The 20253-nt window shown below is 44.8% G+C and overlaps 1 protein-coding gene across 1 annotated transcript in view; it reads right to left on the bottom strand.

Moving 5' to 3' along the window:
- Positions 1-20253, bottom strand: part of LOC8053396 (hemicentin-2) — a 300603-nt gene that overhangs the window by 110825 nt on the left and 169525 nt on the right. The window contains exon 6 of the mRNA XM_040504191.2: positions 1843-2136. Coding sequence (XP_040360125.1) covers positions 1843-2136 — 294 coding nt within the window. The remainder of the gene's footprint in view (positions 1-1842; positions 2137-20253) is intronic.

Here is a 20253-nt window from a genome sequence, read left to right as displayed (position 1 = left end):
GGTTGTGATCGGAGGGGGCGGGGTGTCGCAGGTTGACATTCCGCTTTACATTAAAAAGTTTAATACCACTTGAGGGATTACGTGCAATCGATCAACGTGCGGATAGTCATGTTGGAACGCTGGTCTGAACAGTAGAAGCTCCTACCGTACAGTGGCCAATGTGACTGTCGGAATTGTCTCGTCCCCGACAGCGATTGCGCTCAGGGGCAAGGACTGAACAGTACGAAAGCGTGACGTAAAGTGCGTATATTTACAGTATGGAATTTCGGCATTAAAAACAATAGTAGGTAAAATCGAAAAAAAAGCTACCTTTTATTTTGCTGTTTAATTATACTACGGTTGCTGGAGAAACTGCCCTCCGTGGCGCGCTGGGATGAGCGCTAGAAGTTTTCGGGCTCGCCACGGCGTAGTTCCGTACACTTAACACCTGCCGCAAGTCGCGGCTTTGACTGCATTCAAGTTGATCGAAAATCAATTTCTCAGTCCGTGAAGCATCACTTCCAGCTGACTGAATACCCCCTCTACAGAGATTAATTCAAACGGCAATTGCAGCTTCGCGCGAACAGCACAAATAGAAAAACAAATAGAAATACAAGCCACGACTTGCCGTGTGGGGAAACAAACTCATGAATTCGAACCGCATTGGAGCGGCTTGATTTATTGGCTTTCAAATAATTACGGCATGATTGAGCGTTTACTTTTTAATAAGAGATTCAACCCCTGAGCCATTCAAAATACTCTCAGAGGTATGACATTGCAGGGAAAAAATCAACATGCTGGGAATATTTTTTATTGCTTAGGGAGTCACCGAAAAGTTCCGCACGTTCAAAACGACCAGTATAAAAGACGGAAACGCAGAGCACGGGTGTAGTGTTCGGGTTAGTGTGGTGTTCCGTTGAATTGATATTTGTGTGTGCAGTGCATGTGCTTAATGTATGTTCACCTGATGCTTCTAATAAGTGTATGGTTGTCATGTGTGTATAGTAGAGGGTCCTCAAGCACAGTGGTGGCCTCAGAGAAGCCAGAGAAGCAAATTATTTTTTGTAGAACATGAATTGGGCGGTACCTAGCGCCACCTAGCCTAGCTACTTGCAATTACTCTGCTTGACCCCGCCATCTGGTGGCTAGCGATTTAACCTTCTATCACGCTACGCGATAAACAGCGGCTTCGAGTTCGTTCTTTCGAGAGCGACTTCTGGTTTCGCGGAGTGAGTTTGCCCTTCTCCGTGATGTGCGGTTGACGAAGGAATTGTGACTCGAGGAACACCAAAGGTAAGACGCAAAGTGCGCGAAGTAACTACGTATCGGTTGTCTCCGTTTAACATCGCAGTGCTGTCGACGAGAAGACTGAGTAACTGCTTTTGAAACGCAGGTGTCTGTACCTGTGGGGGGAGTCTGGCTTCGGAAATAAACACAGTTTGCGGAAAGCTGGTGTTACGCTTTTATTTGCTGCTGCTCTCGTCCCGTACAAGAGACGTAGCGTCCTCGTTAAGCCTTATTGGGCTCGATTTTCTCGATTCGGGGCCGCCATATTGAGATGCAAGCGACGGTGGAACTTTGCTCCCCTGCTTCAGGGACGAAGGTTTCTCCCTTTCTAAAGGAACATAGGTTACAAGACCGTTCCTCCCGTAAGGGAGGACTATCCGTACCCTTTTTTCTAAGAGTGTGGTTGCCGCCTGCTTCGATTTCCAACAGCGCACGAGCGCCAGCTGATCGTACAACTAACGTTAAAATAACTCTGTGGTTTTGCCCCTCGGGGACCACTTTACGCGTTCCAGAAAGCGTGATACAGTCCGGGCCGCTAGAGGGCACCCGACAGAAATGTCGTGAATGGCCACTCACATTGAACGCGGAGGTCGAACCAGCCGCTCTCGGAGACACCTTCCGAGTTGCCCGCGAAGCACGAGTAGTTTCCGGAGTCGTGGCGGCTCAGCTTCTGGATGGCCAGGAAGTTGTCGTTGACCAGAGGTTCCCGAGGTCCTCCGGAAGGTACGAGGACGACGCCGTCGCGCCTCCAGCCTACGTCGGTGACGGGAGGGTTGGCCCGGGATTTGCACTCCAGGAACAGGTCCGAGCCTTCGATCAGGCTCGAGTTCCGGAACGGAGGCCCCAGATCCACGCTGAGCAGTGGTTTGTCTGCGCGGAAACATGTCGAATAGTGGAGGAACAGCAGCTCCGATCGCGTGGAGACGTCGACGGAGATGCAAATGACGGGGATGTCGCCAATTTTGTATTTGAGACGATGTCCGTGCTTTTGAGAAGCGCTAAAAGTGTTCTAATGGTGCTCAACAGTGCCGGCCTAAATAAAGCATAGTTGACCTGGTTTGGTAAGTGTAGCCATAAAAAGCACCAACCCAGGGAAATTGAAGTTAATTCATGTTCCCCTCCAATTTTGCAAGTATATTCCAGTGATATATGTGGCTGGCAACGAAGGTGCTTTAGTGTTGCTAAACGGTTTCAAAAGGTATGGCATTTTTTATTAATGCTACTATTTTGATAAGTAAATGTTTATACTACACCTTCTACTAAGGGAATCTCGAACCGTCGTGTATTAATCAAGGGGTTGGGACATGCCGAAAATAAAATATGAGATAACTATACTGATAGGAGCCATTGTATGTTCCTATATTTCTGTTAAATTTATTTTGAGTGTGACGCAAAAATTTAATAAATAAATTTATATGCCGGACCCACAGATCTGCCTCATTCAAAAAGGACGCCGTGCTTTTTGGTGACGTCGTCTGCCCAAAGCGCGACAACAGCCCTCGGCGTCAACTCGGCTGAGCTCGTATCAAAAACAAATACTGCGTCACTGTTCGGCTAGGACTCGGATCCAATCACACGGTACGTGCCCAAGACATGGCGATGGCCAATGTTGTTTGATAGATCTTTTAAAGGGATTTATTATGAGGCAATGCCGCGCTAACTCACGGAAATATGAGATACGTCAAATGCTGGTAGAGCTATTGTTAAGAAGAAACGACAAAATAGGTAGCACTTAGAATTGGAGGGCAGGGCCGTAACCAGGGGGGGGGGTTAGGGGGTTCTGACCCCCCCCGAAATTTTTTTCTGGGTACGGCCCTGGTCGGTGCACTTGCAGTAATCTCCACCTCTGCGCACGCGCAGTGGCGCCGGTCGGCTACCGGGTACCAAATCGGGACCGGTTCTCCGGTTTGCTGCAACTCTCCATTATATGCCACTGATGCACATGATTCATAGGCGAAAATAAGACAATAGACAGTTTCAAAATGGCCGCCGTTGTTCCAAAAAACCCCCCCCGAAATTTTTTTCTGGGTACGGCCCTGTTGGAGGGTATGTGCGTTGCGCACCAAATAACGCAAACGTATGTTGTGAGGGAGTTCTCGTAGATGGTTGTCGCCGTCTCGCAACGCTTTTCGAAATCCGCTACAAGATACCAAACCCTGCAAACAAGGCTAGCGGCGTCTTAATTGCCGAGAATGCTCTGGGGGGCCAAAACGGTCTGCGAAGAGTTCCTAATATTAACAGAGAATGTGTTTTATCAGCCGATTTTTGTGGAGTTCTCGAACGTTTGGCTGTAAAAGCCAATTGTAAACAACAACAACAACAACAACAACATTGAATCGCTTTACACCTATAGGGCACCATACAAAAATACTTTAGTACACCGGCAGGGTGTATCCACCACCTTGAGATTGTGAGCCAAGTGCTTTGCCTACTGAGGTATCCAGGATCAGTGGTACGTACCACGAGAAAACGAGCACATTCGCGCGGTGAGTGAATGAGCCCTCGCACTTCACGGTCTTTCCCAGGTCTTTCCTGTCATGCAGCGCCATCTCACGGCGTGTGCCACAAATGAAAGCGAATCTTCGGTAGGCGGTGCCGTTCACACGCCCTTCTTCTCTGGGAGGCCTTTCGCATATTCTGTGCTTACCAGTCTTTGTCAGCATGATCGAGCTTGTATAATTTTTGTGCGGTAAAGATCGTAGCTTGGTGTGACAGGTTTATACAATCACCAATATGATTGATTTGAAAGAAATAAAAAAATATATGACTAATCAAACATACGTTTCAGGGTTACAATGAATGTCATTCACCAGCTGGCCTGCGTTATGTTTTTACCTTTCTTCACTATTAGAAGGAGAAACTCTTAACCTGTGTTGTCAACTGAAAAACCCGCTATAGGAATCCTGAAAAGCCGCTAAATTTGAGGCACACGGTATTACTGCTTTATAATTTGTCTAACAGCAGTACAATCAATAAAAGAACCCTAAGCAGAGAGCTACGTTGTTCAGCGCAGATTGCTTCCATGAACAGAGCGGTGTGTACTGCATAATCTTACTGTTTGTTTTGCCATACCGGCCGACGTACACCTTCATTGTTCCCATCTCTGGTGCAATGTGTGGGGGCAGTTTAAAGCTTCAGTGAACAAATTAGTTGATTTGCAAAGAGTTATATATTCCAGGGTATCATACTCGTCTAATGTCGCTTAGAACTTAGAGTAACCAGTCTCGAAGCTTAGAATCGTATAGCACCCATGTTTGAGGCATTTTTGTGCATGGTTTCATTTCATACGGCAGACTTGGAAAACGCCTTCGTACATTCACGCACAAATCAGTTGAAAGCGTGCTTCGAGGACGGCCACTGTAATATCGGAACACCGTCGCATTTGTTACTACTCTCATCGACAACAATGTTGCTGGTAGGTAGCAAAGATGGCGACCACATGACTGTAACTGCACGGATTAAGGTATTTATACACAAAATGTAAGGGCGCAAACGAGCTGATGTACATTGCACATGGTTGAAAAAAACCCGAGACTGCAGGTAAACGACACAACACTAAAAAATCAGAAATGTAAACTGGGGAACATTTTAGACCTCCAAAAAGAAAAGCTAACATAACTTGAAAACCGCTACTAATTTCGCCGCCTGCAAAACGACCAAGTCTCCGCTAGACAACTCTGAAAGCCGCCAAATTTAGAAGCAAAACAGCTAGATTGGCAACAGTGCTCTTAACTGAAACGTCACATGTGGTAGAATGGTTAAACAAAATACTATATTATTTTTTCTTGCTTTAACATGAAACATGTCTCGATAGAAACGTATTTCAGGATTCTGAACCCGATTAATTTGTATGCCGGATAAGCATTTGTTCGCTAAACTAAATCACGCGACAATCCTTTACAGCGATTTTTGATGATACTCTAAACTAAAAGTTTTCATCATAATTCATACACATATACTGTTTGGAAGGATCAGACGTGTGGCGTAATTGTTACTCAGTGTCGAAATTTTCGGTACGTCAGCAGTATACGGATTGTCGGTGCGACGGATTGCATCGTACAGTACCTCAGCTCCAACCTCAGCCCCATTACAAGAGAAAAAAGAAAGACGGAAAGTAAGACAGCCTAAACAACTCGCCGGTCATTATTTCTCTGCCTCTAACTTACCAAACGCTTTCGCTACAAATGAAGGCGTTCATGTTAATTAAGCCTGAGCAGAGTTTAATTACGCAATCAGCGTTCACCTTAAGATTCCTTCCCTTTTTTTTTTCAGGCATCAGAGACGGGCTGGGCTGTCTCTAATGCCTGAAAAAAACACAAAGACAAAAAAAAAAAAATACAATGGAAACGGCAATAAAAAAATTGAAAAGAACTCGGTGAAGGATGCTACCCTTGCTGCGCGCTTTGTTTACGCTTTACTTTTTCTTGGAGGGAAGAAGGAACACACAGGGTCCAGTGCATCGATTTAATTAGGCTGAGGCGATGCAGACGACAAGCCTTACATCGCGAAAACACTGGTGTAAGAAAAAAGTAATTGCAACCTTTTGAGTAAACAACCCGGAATAGCATATATTAAAGAAGGTCAATTCAACCGCCCAAGCCTTCCGCATTCTGATTTGCGAAATGAAGTGCCCCGAAGAGTCCATTGCAACCGGGCATCGGAATCACCGTCGATAACGCATTGCCGAAGGGGCAATGGGCACATTGTGCTTCAAGGATAGCGACCGATACCCGAGAAAACAACGATCGTGGAAATACCTTTCGGGGGCGGTGCGTACACAAGTGACTCTTCGGAGAGGCATTGTTTGCACACATAGCGCCCATTAAGCGGAGGTTCGTCACGCTCGATCTTCCCACTTACTAGTCCAATGGCTCTCTCTACAGATGCGGTTCTGATTGCTTCGTTGCTCGCTGCATGCATATAAAGCCGCGGTGACACTGCTAATACACAGAAACAGCCAGCAAACACTGTCCGAGGCGTGTTTCTTCCTTGTCACATTGACCGTACAAAGACTATAGGGAGTCTTTAGAGAACCGTTTTTAGACATCCAATACGGTACGATGAAGAAAACATGCTTGGAACGTGATTGCGGTGTGTCCGCAGAACAGATGTAATCACGCCTGCAGACCGTGTTTTTTTGCATAATATACGGGCAGTGGGACTGCAGCTGAAGGCAACGTGCACGTTGGCCTTCTTTCTCCTTTTTTTGCGTCGTAAAGAGTTTTGCATCGGCACATTTTTCAGTTCTTCAGTTTGCGTTATGGATATTAGCTTCTGGAGAATGCTACAGTCTGCATACACGGGGCTCGTTAACGGGGTGGTGAGCGTTGTCCCTGCTCTGTGTCTAATGTGCTTTCAGTGACTCTATAGCCCAAAAATCACGGCTCTCGCAGTATAAGAATTGGCCGCTCGTCTACTTCCTTTCAGAGCACTTGGAGAGTCAAACATATCTCTACGAAGGGAGCTCGTCGTATAAGGCCGAAGATGTGTTCGAGCCTAGAAAGAAAGTTTGTGATGTGACACTGCAACATGGCGTGGGCATGTGAAACGTGCACATCGCAGACTTCAACTTTAAGTTTAAACATATAGTATCGACCTCGTTATTCACCGAGCTTCCTTCGTACATTGCCGTGATTGACTTTTCGAATGCTCTGCAGGAAAGCAGACGCATGTTTATAATGCGATTGACCTTTCGCTAAATTATCCAAGCACAAAGGAGCATGCTGCAAGTTTATTTACACGCGCTGTACGTGCTGGCTTCTGCACCGGTAACTTTCCTAAAGCAAATGCCGAAAACAAGTGGCCTCTTGCACGCGCGTTCGCCAACGCTTTATTTTAATTATTTACTTCGAACCTTTCATAAGGAGAAGGCGAGCGCGTGTGGCGCGTGTACATACATTCCCAGCCTTCTCCTGGATGCTTGGGTAATTTATCAATAGGTCGATTCACGCGTCTTGTCGTTGGGTAGCTACAGAAGAACTCGCTCGAATCAGGCGTGCAATGTGTTCCATCGAAAAGTAAAAAAAAAAAAATAAAAAAGATGCTTACGTAACGATTGTGGCGTCAGAACAATCGAGATCGTGTGTCTGGATCGTTTGACAGCCGAAAGGAAACCGAATAATACGAGGCCCGAGAAATTTGTCTTCTTTGAGTCCGAGAAACGGGGCGTCAGAGGACGGCGTCCTGCAGGGGCATTGGAGAGCCCGATAGGAGCGGCCCTCTTCAATCTCTCCAGCGTCAGCCTCTGCGCGTAACACAATTAAAGCGACGCTCGGGCAGCTTGCTTCTAATAACACTTGTATTGATTGAAAATCTCGCAGCTGCCGGGCCTCTCCCCCGCAGTCCGGGCGAGGCCTCGGCGCGGAGCCGGTCATCCTAGACCGAAGGGGGGCAGCATATAAATTCGCTGGCTGCAGAGCCGCCGCCTCGCTCCATCGCCGCCGGCGGTCTTTGCATCCCGGTTGCTGCTATCAGCGTTTCTTGACGAATCGTAGCTTAGATCCCCGTCAGCTTCGATTGGAGGCCACGGGCATCAGGTGACCCGTCGAGGATGACCGGGGAAAAAAAAAAGATAGGCGACGCACGTGCGGGTTGTGGCACCCAGGGCGCTGCAGCCATGTACGCACCAGTGTTGCGGAGTGGCCACTCCGGAGTTGGAATGATTCCCAGAATCATTCCACATTTTTGCGACCCCGGAATGGAATGGGAATGGAATGGCGGCAACGTTGAGGGGAATGGAATGGGAATGGAATTAGATGCCTTTGGCCCGGAATAGAATGGGAATGGAATGGGGCCCGGTTCTTTATATATTTTTTTATTCATTTAATTTTTTTTAACGTTTAGCTATACCGAGTTAGTCAGCGAGTCAGTTGTTCAGAAATAAAATGAGCGGGGAAACTGCAAACCCGCGTAAAGCCTTAACAGACTTGTATGCAAAAAAAAAAAAAAAATGCAATACAAAAAAACAAGCATCAAAGCAAAGAACAAAGAGCAAAGGGGGGAGGGAAGGGGGTTGGCGGTGGCGCCTTTCATCAGTGAAGTTCAACACAAATCCGAATGCGTCTGCGCGCCTGTTGCATGGCTCAAGGGTACGTCACCAGTCGACGTAAACCTGACCCGCTGCTCTGGTGATCCGATACCCAGGAAAGAGGCCAGACGTGGCCTCGCGGTGCCGACCCAGACTTCGTACTCCTGCGACTCGTCTCGAGTGCGCTGTTTCTCAAAGAGCTCACACCTGTGCCAGCGATCTCAGGTCGCAATCCACAGATCTCTGTTTGGATGATGCTAGCCTAAACTTGAGGACTGCCATTCATGCGTTGGAGGTGGAAGGTCGGCAGGTAGGGCCGTCACAACAGAGATGCCACCGTATCGATTTTTCAACCGTAACAGAACAGAAGACATGTGCTCCAGGATGCTTCAGGTGGTCCACCCTACTCTCGAAAATTCCAAATTCAACTGCCTGCATGGTCTTCAACGAGGTCACATACCACGAAAGTACGTATTGTACTTTCATACAGCAGCGTGGGCAAAGTTTCATGTTCAATGCCACACCTACAGATACAAGAATACTAGTTCATTCCGCCGTGACGTCATGTGATCAGTGTTGACAGGGGTGCTCTTATTGGACAGGGAAGTGATGATGTTTTGATAGAATTTATTTAGAGGTCGAAGTCTTTTCGTTTTCACTGGTCACACAGACAGGATGCCAGAGAAGGGACCACGGTCAATCCTTTATGGAACGTTTTTTTAACCTATTGAAGACTCCTCTTTGTCCGGAACCACTACCTTTAAGGCGAAGCGCCAAGCCTGCGGGAAAGTAATTTCGGGATAAAAAAAAAGAAAAGAACTTCCACTTCAAACTTAAAGCCTCATCTCAGTTGGCGTCTCAAAGAAATTTGAAAAATGTATTGCATTATCAGTATTTATATTTCTGCCCTCCCTAAGATGTATTCCCGTATTTGATTTTCCAAAGACTTTTTGACTCTTTTTAAAATGTATTTCCGATACGTATCATAATACATTTTTACAGATATATTTGAGTATCAGTATTTTAGCTACTATTTTTATCTATCCCAGTATTTGTATTTTCAAATACATTTTTGACTATTTCTGCCCAACCCTGCGACGCAATGTAGCTGTCAAGTGCCAATTTTTACATTTAGGAATTGGAGGAATGGAATGGAACGATTCAGCCATTCCAGTAGTGGGAATGGGCCCAGTGTCCCCATTCCTAGGAGTTGAAAGGAATTGAATTATCGAAAACCCTTATTCCCGGAATGGAATTGGAATGGAATGGGGGTGCCCATTCCGCAACACTGGTACGCACTGTGTATACTCAAAACTTTTGGTCTTTGGGGTGCCGCTCGTGCACACAAAACTAAAACGGTTATTATTAAAGTTTTGATGTCGGATGTTTTATAACCTTTTCTACGAGAGATGAAGACGCTACGGGTTGTATTGTTTTCGGTTGCTCGCGTACCATGAAGTCAGCGGAAACTAGCGGTTCAGCTAAATGTAAGGGGCCATGTGCCAAGAACACTGAACCTTTGAGAAGTACGGGTAGTCTGGAATCTAATAACAGAACAGAGCACGTTTTATTTGTGCATTTTTAATCTAAAGAACTGAGCTATATTTTTCAACCGAGTTTAGTCGAATATACCCGGTGTTATGTATCGGCTGGTGGACAGGAGGGGTGACCTGGCACCAAGGCTTTAAGAGCACGGGACTGGTGCAGGAAACTTACATCCCAGGCACCATTGAAACAACATAAGGACGCTGTCCAGTGTTGAGCTTGAGTCCTTGCCCGAGTTACGTAATACCCAGATTCGATTGTTCAACTTGCAATCCACTCTGCACGACCCGACCACCCTTCAGTGGTATTTAGTTTTGATACAAAGTCGTTTTCGTTTGTCACAAGTCGGTGACAATAAAGTAAGATGGGGTTGCCTAAAGTATTTATTGACGCGTTCATTTTTTAAGAAAGGTATTAGCAGAGGTTTTTAAGGAACGTCATTATTGGCTCAAAAGTTCGGAGGACAGGGAAGCTTGCAGAAGGAACACTTGAGGTATCTCTGACAGGCACGCACAGGTAGTCGTTCACCTTTGCGTCGTTTCTATTCCAAGACGAATGCAAAGCTGTACACTTTACAGTTTACCATTCTTCAATACACCTGCTCGGCTAATCTAACCAGAGCCCAGTATTTCCCCTACGTGCGCCACAACGTGTAAAAGCTTTTTTTTCCGAGTCGGCGAAAGTTTTGACGTTGGAGCGGCCCATTCGCAGCACGCGGGAGCAGCAGGCGCGCGGAAGGCTCCCGATATTGTCAGATATTGATATTTGTCCCGGGCCGGAATCAGCCTGGCCACACCTGTCGACAAGGCCGGAACGGTTTCAATCAAGCGTGCCACCGCAGGCCGTGCGCAGCCGTCGGGGTCCCCAGCAGCCAAAGGCGGCCGACCCGAGGGCCAATAATCGCGGTGTGCGGCGTGCGCCGGTCATCGATCGTGGCTGGAAGTTTTGAGCCGGCAATTCAACCTAGGCGGGACGTGGGGCCCGGGTCGAAGCTGTTCCTCTGAAAGCGCAATGGGGCGCGCAAGATAAAAGGAGGAGCCGAGGCCGACCTCAACAATGTGCGGACTCGGCACGTGAAAGAGCGAGCCCGACGGGTGGCCGAGGCGCACGCTGGTCAGGGCGACGCGTGATCGGGGCGACGCCGCGCAATCCGGCCGGCGATTGAATTCACGCACGCCCGGCCAGGTCGTCGCGACCGGCGAGGCCCCTGTTTCTAGAGACTCCTGAAAGGCGAAACTGGTAAATAAGGAGGTAGAAAAAGGTTCCGCCGGCCGCTCTGAAACGACGCTGACAGAGATTAATCTTCGCCGAGCGAGGCAGCGCTCCGACATTGGGGCTCTTTTCTCCGGCGAAAAACGATTTAGCGTCGTTAGAGAAGCGCAGCCGGGCCGGTGTATCAAAGGGGACTCTGCTGCTGCTACTTTCCGCTCCTTGAGGAGCGGAGAGCCCGAATCTGGAGCCTGTCTCCGAGCGACGGGTCGCCGAAGAGACCCCCGGTCCTCAGATAGCGAGTCAAGAGCGCTCTCCTCCGCGGCCGGGCTCCATTTCCTCGCTTTCCTGAGGAGCCGCCTCCGCCTTAGGAAAGATAGCCCGCTTCGGCCGGCCCCGTCCGACTCCAGAAGGAGAACAACGCCGCGGTATCCCTTTCTCCACTGGCGGTCGGAGATGACGCAAGACGGCTCCGGGACTCGTTTTCAACCCTGCAATCAAGGCTCGAGCTGAGCCGCGCCAAGCGCTCTGTTTCTTCTCTGGTGTACTGTGAGACGCAACAAGCACTCCGAGTCCAACCGGTCATGGATGTCTGTCAGGCTACGCGGGAATGCATTTCGGGGATGCGAGAACCGATTCCGGAGAACGTTGTCACTGCCCATTAATCGCCTTGCGGTCTTTGTTGTCCAGGACACTTTCCTACTTTCCTCGCTTAAGAAATTTACCTCGAAATCCGCCGCCTTTTTTTACCCCCCATGTTTGAGTTCAGCCGTTCGTAGCGTCTCTTATTATACTCTGGGAGGTCGCGAGTTTGAGACCCTGGCTTATACCAGCCCGTTCCTTTTAGTCAGTGTTCGACGGCTTGAAGCTATGATCAAACCATAATTATACATTCGTTTGGTGGCGTATTTCTCCGCCAGCTGCTGATTTCAGAGATGCACGTTGGAACGTCAGTGATGTAGCTCGTTTGACAGACCGACATGTCAGCTCATTACTGTGGACTGCGTGAATGCACATGGGCGTCATCCGCATACATAACCAAAACAAAGCTGCATGCCCATAAGCTTTCTATATATTCGTCCCGCTATATGTCGGAGCGCCGTGACGTTGCGTGTTTGGCGCGACGTGATTAATCTCACCGGTGTAGTTACCCACGTTTCGACTAATACTGACACTGTTTCGCGCCCCGGGACTCACGTCAAACATAATAAGATAAAAAGAAAGTATCATGACAAAGAATTATCGCACACCCGACCTTTGAATTTTCTCCTGATCACGATGCTCCCCCTCAAGATATCAAAGTTTTGATACCTCTAATCCAGGCTATGCAAATTCAGACGAACCCAACTTGGATGTAGTCGACAACCATGACGAAAGTAAATAAAACTATAGTCACTACCAGCTTAACGAACACAGGGCCTGGCGAATCCCAAGCATGTTATTATCGCTTCGGAGCAAATAATAATAGCGGCACCGGCCGATAAGAACCCCAAAGAACAAATCCCGAAGGAAGAAGCGTGATCAGGATTATGATATGCCCTGCGCTTCTAGAGACGTGTAAGGGGCGCTCTGAAATAGAAAGCTCCATCGTACTGAAGTGTGATGTTTGAAGTTTCACACAAGCGTGCCACTTTATGTCGTAATTGAATGGCCGCAGTTACTTAGAGCTCCGCAATTCGGTTAAAATATAAGGTTGGGCAAACCAACGATACAACAAACGCCAACCTCAAACAAACACCTTTTCAAGTTTTAATATGCTTTGAAAGTTTTTATAATTTTCACTCTATTTTCAGTGTTTGAAACGCACTTAATGACATTTGACTAAACTGAACACAGTAAGCGCCGATGATCAACAATCCATTAACGCACCGCATACTGTTGTTAAGTAAGTTCAAGCTAACGTTCTTCGACAATTCAGATCAACTAGGCTCAGCGATGTAGCGGAGTTTACCGGAGAATGGACATTCTTACTCAAAAAGCTCAGTCGAAAAATCTTCTTTTGGAAGGCTGCAGCACGCTGCTTTATCAAGAGTCGAGAGGATGCTCGGAGCAGATTTGTAATGGCCTGTTTAATCATGTATGCTGGTGTTGGGTCTGCATATAATACTTTGGTATATAAGTTTCGACCTCAACTTTATATACTAGCCATTTCCTAAAAAAAGAGACAGCCGTTTATAGGGGCTACGACTAATACAAAGCTGCAACCTAAAGACCTGCAAATTCTGTACTCCACAAGCGTTCGTGATTATTCCGATTTGTCGTCTGATTGTTTTACGCATCAGAATTCACAAGTTCAGTAGCTATGCCTTTCAGCTACTGAAATTTCACTGCTTACGCGATACTGGTCAATTTAGTTGTTGCTCGTTAATTCGCAATACAAGAAAGTGATTGACCCTAACTTGGGCAACAAATGCCATCGAAAATAATGATTTTAGTAACCTGACAACCCCATAAAGTGCGCCGATTTTCTTTTTGACTACGTGACTGGTTAAAGATAAGCCTCTAAACATAACTCACGAAAGTAATTGGCTAGAGCCATTTTATTACTTATAACGCGCACTCTACACGCCTGGAGGTGACATGCCAGCGCATGAATTGGGAACATGAACCTGTTTTCTTCTGCATGCAAGGACGGAAGATGTAACGCCAGTAGGATAGATTAGCTCGCTCGATGGGGAGCGGGTATTTCTCGTGGCATGCATAAAACATCAGATCGGATGCGCTTGTGTCGCGGCACAATTGATGTGCCAGGGCAGGCAGCAAATGAAAAAAAAATCAGCCGTCACCGGAAACCGCAGAGGCAAGAAGGAGCGAGGAATAACCAACCTAAATAATGGATAGTAAACGGTAATAGAATATAGATTAGCATACCATTTAAGAAACAAACAATAATGACTAGGAATTGTTAAAGTGTCTCTGAAATAAAGCAGTTTAATATCCAGCTCGGCTTCACATGACAGAGCAACCGCTTGGTTTACCTTGTTACCCTATTACCCCATCTCCCCACTTTGGCAAGGAAAAGGGGGGGGGGGGGGCTCTTATCACAGTCCCTAGTGTACTATAATAAAAAAATATATATTTACTTTTTTACTGTAACCCTCAAAATGTAAAAGCGCACCAGGATGCGAAGAAACATATTTACTGTTCAAGCATCGAACTAGACTGTTGCTGTCCAGTAACTTCTGCGGAGATTTTCGTTTCCCGAGAAAACAGGATAGGTTATATGACTAGATTTCCGTGTTTTACAAAAAAAAAAAAAAAAAAAAAACGGAAACACACAGAAAAAAATTGCCGGTAAATATTTCGTTAATTTTGGTTTATCCAAAAAGCGACGAATGCCGAGGTAACAACGACAAAATAAAAAGCAAAGAAGACGGTGTCTTACAAATAAACTTCATGAGAGCACGGGGTAAGTAGCCCTGAGGCGATGTCCCTTCAGTTTCGTTTGAAATCTTTAACTAGTAACAAATAGAGTTTGCCATTTAGCTCGTCAAGGCTCTTTCAGGACAACGGGTCATGGTACCCACCCAAACTTTATTTATTTCGTTTTTGAATTTGTAAAAAAATATGGAACAGAATAAACTAAACTCAGAATTTCAGGGAATTTGGAATCACTCAGATAAACCCCCAATTTTGAGTGAAAAGTAAACTCCAAAAAACGCCCTCCAAATTTCGCGAGAAATGAAATTTGAAAACACGAATTCTTAGTTATATCACGTGTCAGGGGTGTTGTTGCGAAGTCTGGGTATTCCTGATTTGCCGCATGGGAAATTCACAGTCGATTTTATTTTATTCTTTTGATTCACGGCTACTGAACATTGTGTCAGGCGCCACTGAGCGTCTGTGATGCAACGCGAAGGCAACAATAAATCCTCAAGCAAAGAAAGCGATCTTGGCGATCGACAACAAATCTCAATAGGTATTTCAGTACTCTGTATTTCGCCAGAGCAACATCGGTGACAAGACAAATATCCATGCGATGCTGCGAGCGCAATCGCTCGGAGGAACTAAATGTCGGAGCCAAAAGCCAAGCAATAACTCTACGCGATCAAAAAAAAAATAATAATAATAATCAAAAACGGGAGCAAAACGCGGTGAACAAAAATGCCCGCCATCAGTGATGTTCGGTGCGATTTCTTAACACCGAGGTATTAAAACTTTTTACAGACCTGGAAAGGAAAGGTAGAATGCGTAATCTTTCGTGGCGGCTGCATCACTTCTGAAGTTCAGTATTAACTGTACTGCTATCACAACTGTCTAGACATGCCTAGATTATTTTCTTCAGCTTGCGGTTTAAGGCACGTTTTATCCGTGCAAAAAAGTAAAATAACTGCGAAAAATACACGGGTGTGTCACGTGACAGTAAGGTCCACCTTAAATGTGATGAAATCCGAATTTGCATTATACCTTTACATAAAGAGAGGGAACTAGACGCGTACTTTTCTTTTTTTTTTTAATATTTTGTTTTCTGCCTCAATAATTCGTACGACAAAACGCTACCTTTCTTTTCTTTTTTTTAGTAGCTGATTCCACAGCGAGGGATTTGAGATGTTTTATGCCGTTAAATTGGGTAGCCAGAAATGATTTACAGTGTACTACCACGAGCTCGGAATAAGTCGCATGATATTCTGAAATTCTGAAAGTGCCGCAGTCAAAACAAACTTAAGTGTCTCTTTTTTTTTTTTTTTTTTTTCATGGCGAGTTGTGGCCGTTCGAGTAGTGTAATTTTAGAGACGCACATTCGAGCCTTTGCATGTTCTCAAATCCTTCAATTGTCAAAATGACAAAACCTAAAGGCCTATATTCATCATATAAGAATGTATTAGGAAAAATATAAACATAGAGCATCTAAAACAAAATGATTTTACTAGCTTAAATGAATGAGCTGTGTTCAAAGTTATATTTGCATGACTACAGGCAAATTGAAAATATATATAAAAAAAAAGATCTTCAGGCCCCAGAAAAAAATTCAATTTAGGTCTAAAGGGACGCAGTGAGAGCGTGGCAGCACGTGGCAGCAATCAGGTGAACGCGCATCAGTGAGATGGAGTAACCATAATCGACGTTGCTATTATAGCTATGATTCCATTCCGAAGTATTTTGACTTAGGAGAGCTATCGAAGCGACGAGTCAGTCGTGATTTGTTGTTTTTACACAAAGTCATTATTGGAAAAATCGATTGTATTTCACGGGTATCGTCTGTGAAGTTCCATGGCCCTGTTCGGAGCGTCAGCTTTATTTCTCCATTTACCCGAATACCCCACCTCATGCGTCACCCATATGTCTAGAACTCAGTAGTATTTATTCGAGTAATAGCTGCACTGTTTATAGAAAAAAATCTGAGGGTTGTCTTTTTCGCGGAGCACGCAGATTGCCAATCACCGCGATCGACAGCATGATTCCAGCGGTTTACAGGACAGGGATAACGTCTTGGTGCTAAGATACCATCTATGAAGATTGCATTTTTAGGGAGAATCGTGCTCTCGATCTGGTTATTTGCTATGTTATTTACGCGCAACGCAATGATTGGCTGTATATGTGTTCTGCGGGGAAGTAGACGGAAAGGCCTTGCTCATAAATAGTGCGGCTATTAGTCGAGTAAATACGGTATAAATTGCCATTTCTGACCCCGATATGGACATATATGCAGATAATTTCTTGGGAAAAGTAAAATATCGATGGCATATGATGTTTTGTTTTGCTTGCTTCCCTGCTCTTGTTTTTCTTTTTTAGAGTACAAGCGTATAATTTTTGTAAAAGCACTTCGATGAATTTGTACAGTATAATCGTGTTTTTGATAGTAAATGTTATACTGTGTTGATGGATATGCACTGAATAGTCGTGTTCATGATAGTAATGCTTATACTGTTTTTATGTGAAACTGTTCAGTGTCCTAATAATGTATTCGGTCAATGCTTTGGTTTCTTTTTTTGTTTGCAGTGTTCCAATAAGAAGGCTTCTATGGGTGTTTTTGGACACTACAAGAAAATAAAGTATTATTATTTTAAATATAATTCTTGTTTTATTTTTGTAATATTTCACTTCACATTTCTCTACCGTTCTTTTTATTGTTCAAAACTTTTTAACTGACAGCGGTGTACGCTCTGAAACAAGCAGACCTCCCAGCTAATTATCTATCACATATTTGAGTACAGTTGACCTTATATTGAAGAGAAAGGTAACAACTATAAAGTCGAAAGCCTGGTTATAGTTCCTGCATTATCCAATATTTGTTGCAACGTTTATTGAACACATTCATGCAACTTGTTTCACCAGGACAAGTAGTAAATTCTGTGAGGTATTTGACCAAATGATCCCTTCAATATAAAAAGCTCTTCAATCCTTCCGACACAATGAACGCAAGATTTGACTTTTTAGAACTAGACAAAAATATTAGGCTTTCTATTGACTACACAATTTCGTGAATTATGAAATTAGAGTTTCAAGAAGATATGCCTTACAAAAACCACACACAGCCTTTGCGCAGGCTTCTTCAAATGATGTGAGAGTTAATTGTTTCCTCTGTTGATGAAATGCAGAGATCCATTGGTTTCTACAAATTCGTTAATAAAACAAACAAAAAAAAGCCAAGGCAAAGGTTGTGAGTCTGTGAAATAAGAATGCCCCTTTCCTCCCCGCTCTCTATTAGGAAATATAACCGTAAACGTTGCTCGTTTTTAATTTATTATTCAGAAGCGATCACAGGGCCTCGTATCAACTACGCTGAAACTAATATTTCTAGAATACGCAAGTAAACGTTATAATTAGCTTTGGAAATGAACTGCAGGTGTATGTGCACCAATATGTAATCAGAGCCTTTGCTCTGAGGCACATCAAGAAACGAACATTAGAGGAGGCGAAATCATAAATCAATCAGCAGGTTAAGACACTTTGAAACAGGTTAGATTTTTGTTGACCTAAATATAGAACACGCCTAGAACGTTGTCTTTGTTTGGAGAACCCTTTATTTTGTGACTGAATTGTGTTAGCGTGGACAGCGGGTACAAACCAAGCAGGTACCAAAACACGCACTTCTTGAAGTACCCGGTATTTCAAATCCCCCAATACTTCAAAAATGCATCGTAAATACTGATACTCCAGTGCATGCATTTTTTGTTTTTACTCAGACTTTGTCCCATACAAGATACTCAAATGTTTGTCATTACGCCCAATCCTAACGTACAGCAGATAGGTCTTACATATATCGAATTTGTACCTGCAACTTGGATTGAAGGTAACGGATTTCTAAAATCTTCGTACATTTCTACCAGATTCATTAGCCGAAAAATGAGCACCCAAAGTGTATATCAGCACAAATTAGAGCGCTGCAAGCGCACGAGGTGAAGTTAACATCTAACACTAACCATCATTTGTTTTTGAACTGCAGAGAGAAACAGAAAACGACGCGAAAGGTTGCTGAAACAAGCTTCACGACTAAAAGAACGAAAACAATATTGATCTTTGGTGCTAAACAACGCAACAGTTCAATCGCGTTGGACAGCGGAGGAAAACAATAGTGGCATGCACATGGAAGAATTATTTAAATTGTGGTTGAAATCTTGCGTGGAGAAATTTACGAACTGTGAGCAGAATAGTGCCATTCGCTGTGGTAAATTGAGTGGAATATACTGGTGCTAGCACGTGGCTCTAAAAATGTACATTTCATACTGCTCCCCCCCCCCCCCCTTTCCTTCCCCCGTCAAAGATCGCTTTAGAGCCTGTATTGTTACTTCGTGCTGCAAAATAAGCCATTTGTAGTTGTTACTAATTGCTTTGCTTTGAAATCATACATCGCCTGTCATCATAAATAATACATGATTTGCAGTTGCTTGTGCTCAGCCAAGAGAAATCACCCCAATTCACTATTTTGGCTGTGCCCGCGTTGTAACTAAGTTCCGGACCCTATACCACCCCCATACACCAGAAAAAACGCACGCTCAACAGAAACACGAGCATAAGATAGTTAAGTACGTAGTTTGAATGAAGTAGAGAAGTATATCTTCTTTTTTTTTAATGACCACTGCGGAGGTGCGATTGTGTGCGCGCTTGTGAAGTAAGCATACACAAACGCGCTTAAGCTTCATGACCATTGAGGTTAGTTGACGCAAAAACAGCAAATACGATGGCTCGCGATTTATTGCTACCACAGAGACCAGAGTCAAGACGCCGTGGCGATAAAGTGCAACGTGAAACAACAACAACAGCAAAAAAAGAAAGTAAAACTTCGTATTTGTAACCAAGTTGTCACCGTACTAATTAATCACTGGTAAGCCAAAGTGGCAGATTTAGCCCCTGTCTGAAATACGCATGAATTGTTTCAGCGTGTATATTTTTCACCTCAGATTTAGAGTTCTAGAAGAGACAGTGATATGGCAGTCGAGCTTGTATTGGTCCATGGTAGAAACCTTGGACTGAGAAGTAAAGAATAACCAATGCGTGGTATGACGGAAAAATGCAGGAGAGTTGCCCATTCTTGGTGTTTTTATTTTGCGCAAAATCCTTGCCTAGATTCCCCTTCGCCGGCAGTCCTCGTTTAAGATGTCGAATACGAGCGAATTACAAATGCGAAGTCATTACGCTCGCAGAACCGATAGACTGGGCCTCTTTCCAATCCCGGTATTCACTGAGCGATGAGCTCTCGCCGTAAATGCTTCCACTAACGTGCGAGGGCGCTACAATCTTCCACGAAATGCCGCCCTCTCTCAGTCGTTATTGTAATCACTAGAATTGGCACCTCGTGAGAGTGAATTAACCCCATCCTTCGGTTCTGAAGTGCAGAAGGTTCAAATGGCACGACTTTGTCCTCTCAATATGTCATTGGCTTCACAACGGGATTTAGCTTCCCTGGTCGTGGACAAACACATCGCCTTATTTCTTCAACGCCCCAGAATGGTGTTGCATTATCCTTCCTCGCCTGTATTTGTCATTACTCAAGGATGATGAGGTCACTATTTTCCCCCATCTGCCGGAGCTGATCTGTACCGTCTTTGTACCGGCTTCATTTTGCGTCGTCTCTACTCTACTCTGAACTAAACTTCGCACAGCGAGGCAAAGCTGGGCTTGCGACAAATGAAGTTTAGGTAGTATAATCATAGCTCCCAATTGCTCCAGTTCGCGGATGACATTAATATCTCCAGACACATCAAATCGGATGCTAATTGTGAACGTTTGCAAAACGACATTTCTGCGATTTCGTTATGGTGTGA

Source organism: Ixodes scapularis, unplaced genomic scaffold (genome assembly GCF_016920785.2).
Source record: "Ixodes scapularis isolate PalLabHiFi unplaced genomic scaffold, ASM1692078v2 PGA_scaffold9__187_contigs__length_104089568, whole genome shotgun sequence".
In the NCBI taxonomy this organism is placed as follows: Eukaryota; Metazoa; Arthropoda; class Arachnida; order Ixodida; family Ixodidae; genus Ixodes; species Ixodes scapularis.
This window is presented reverse-complemented; position numbering and strand designations above follow the sequence as displayed.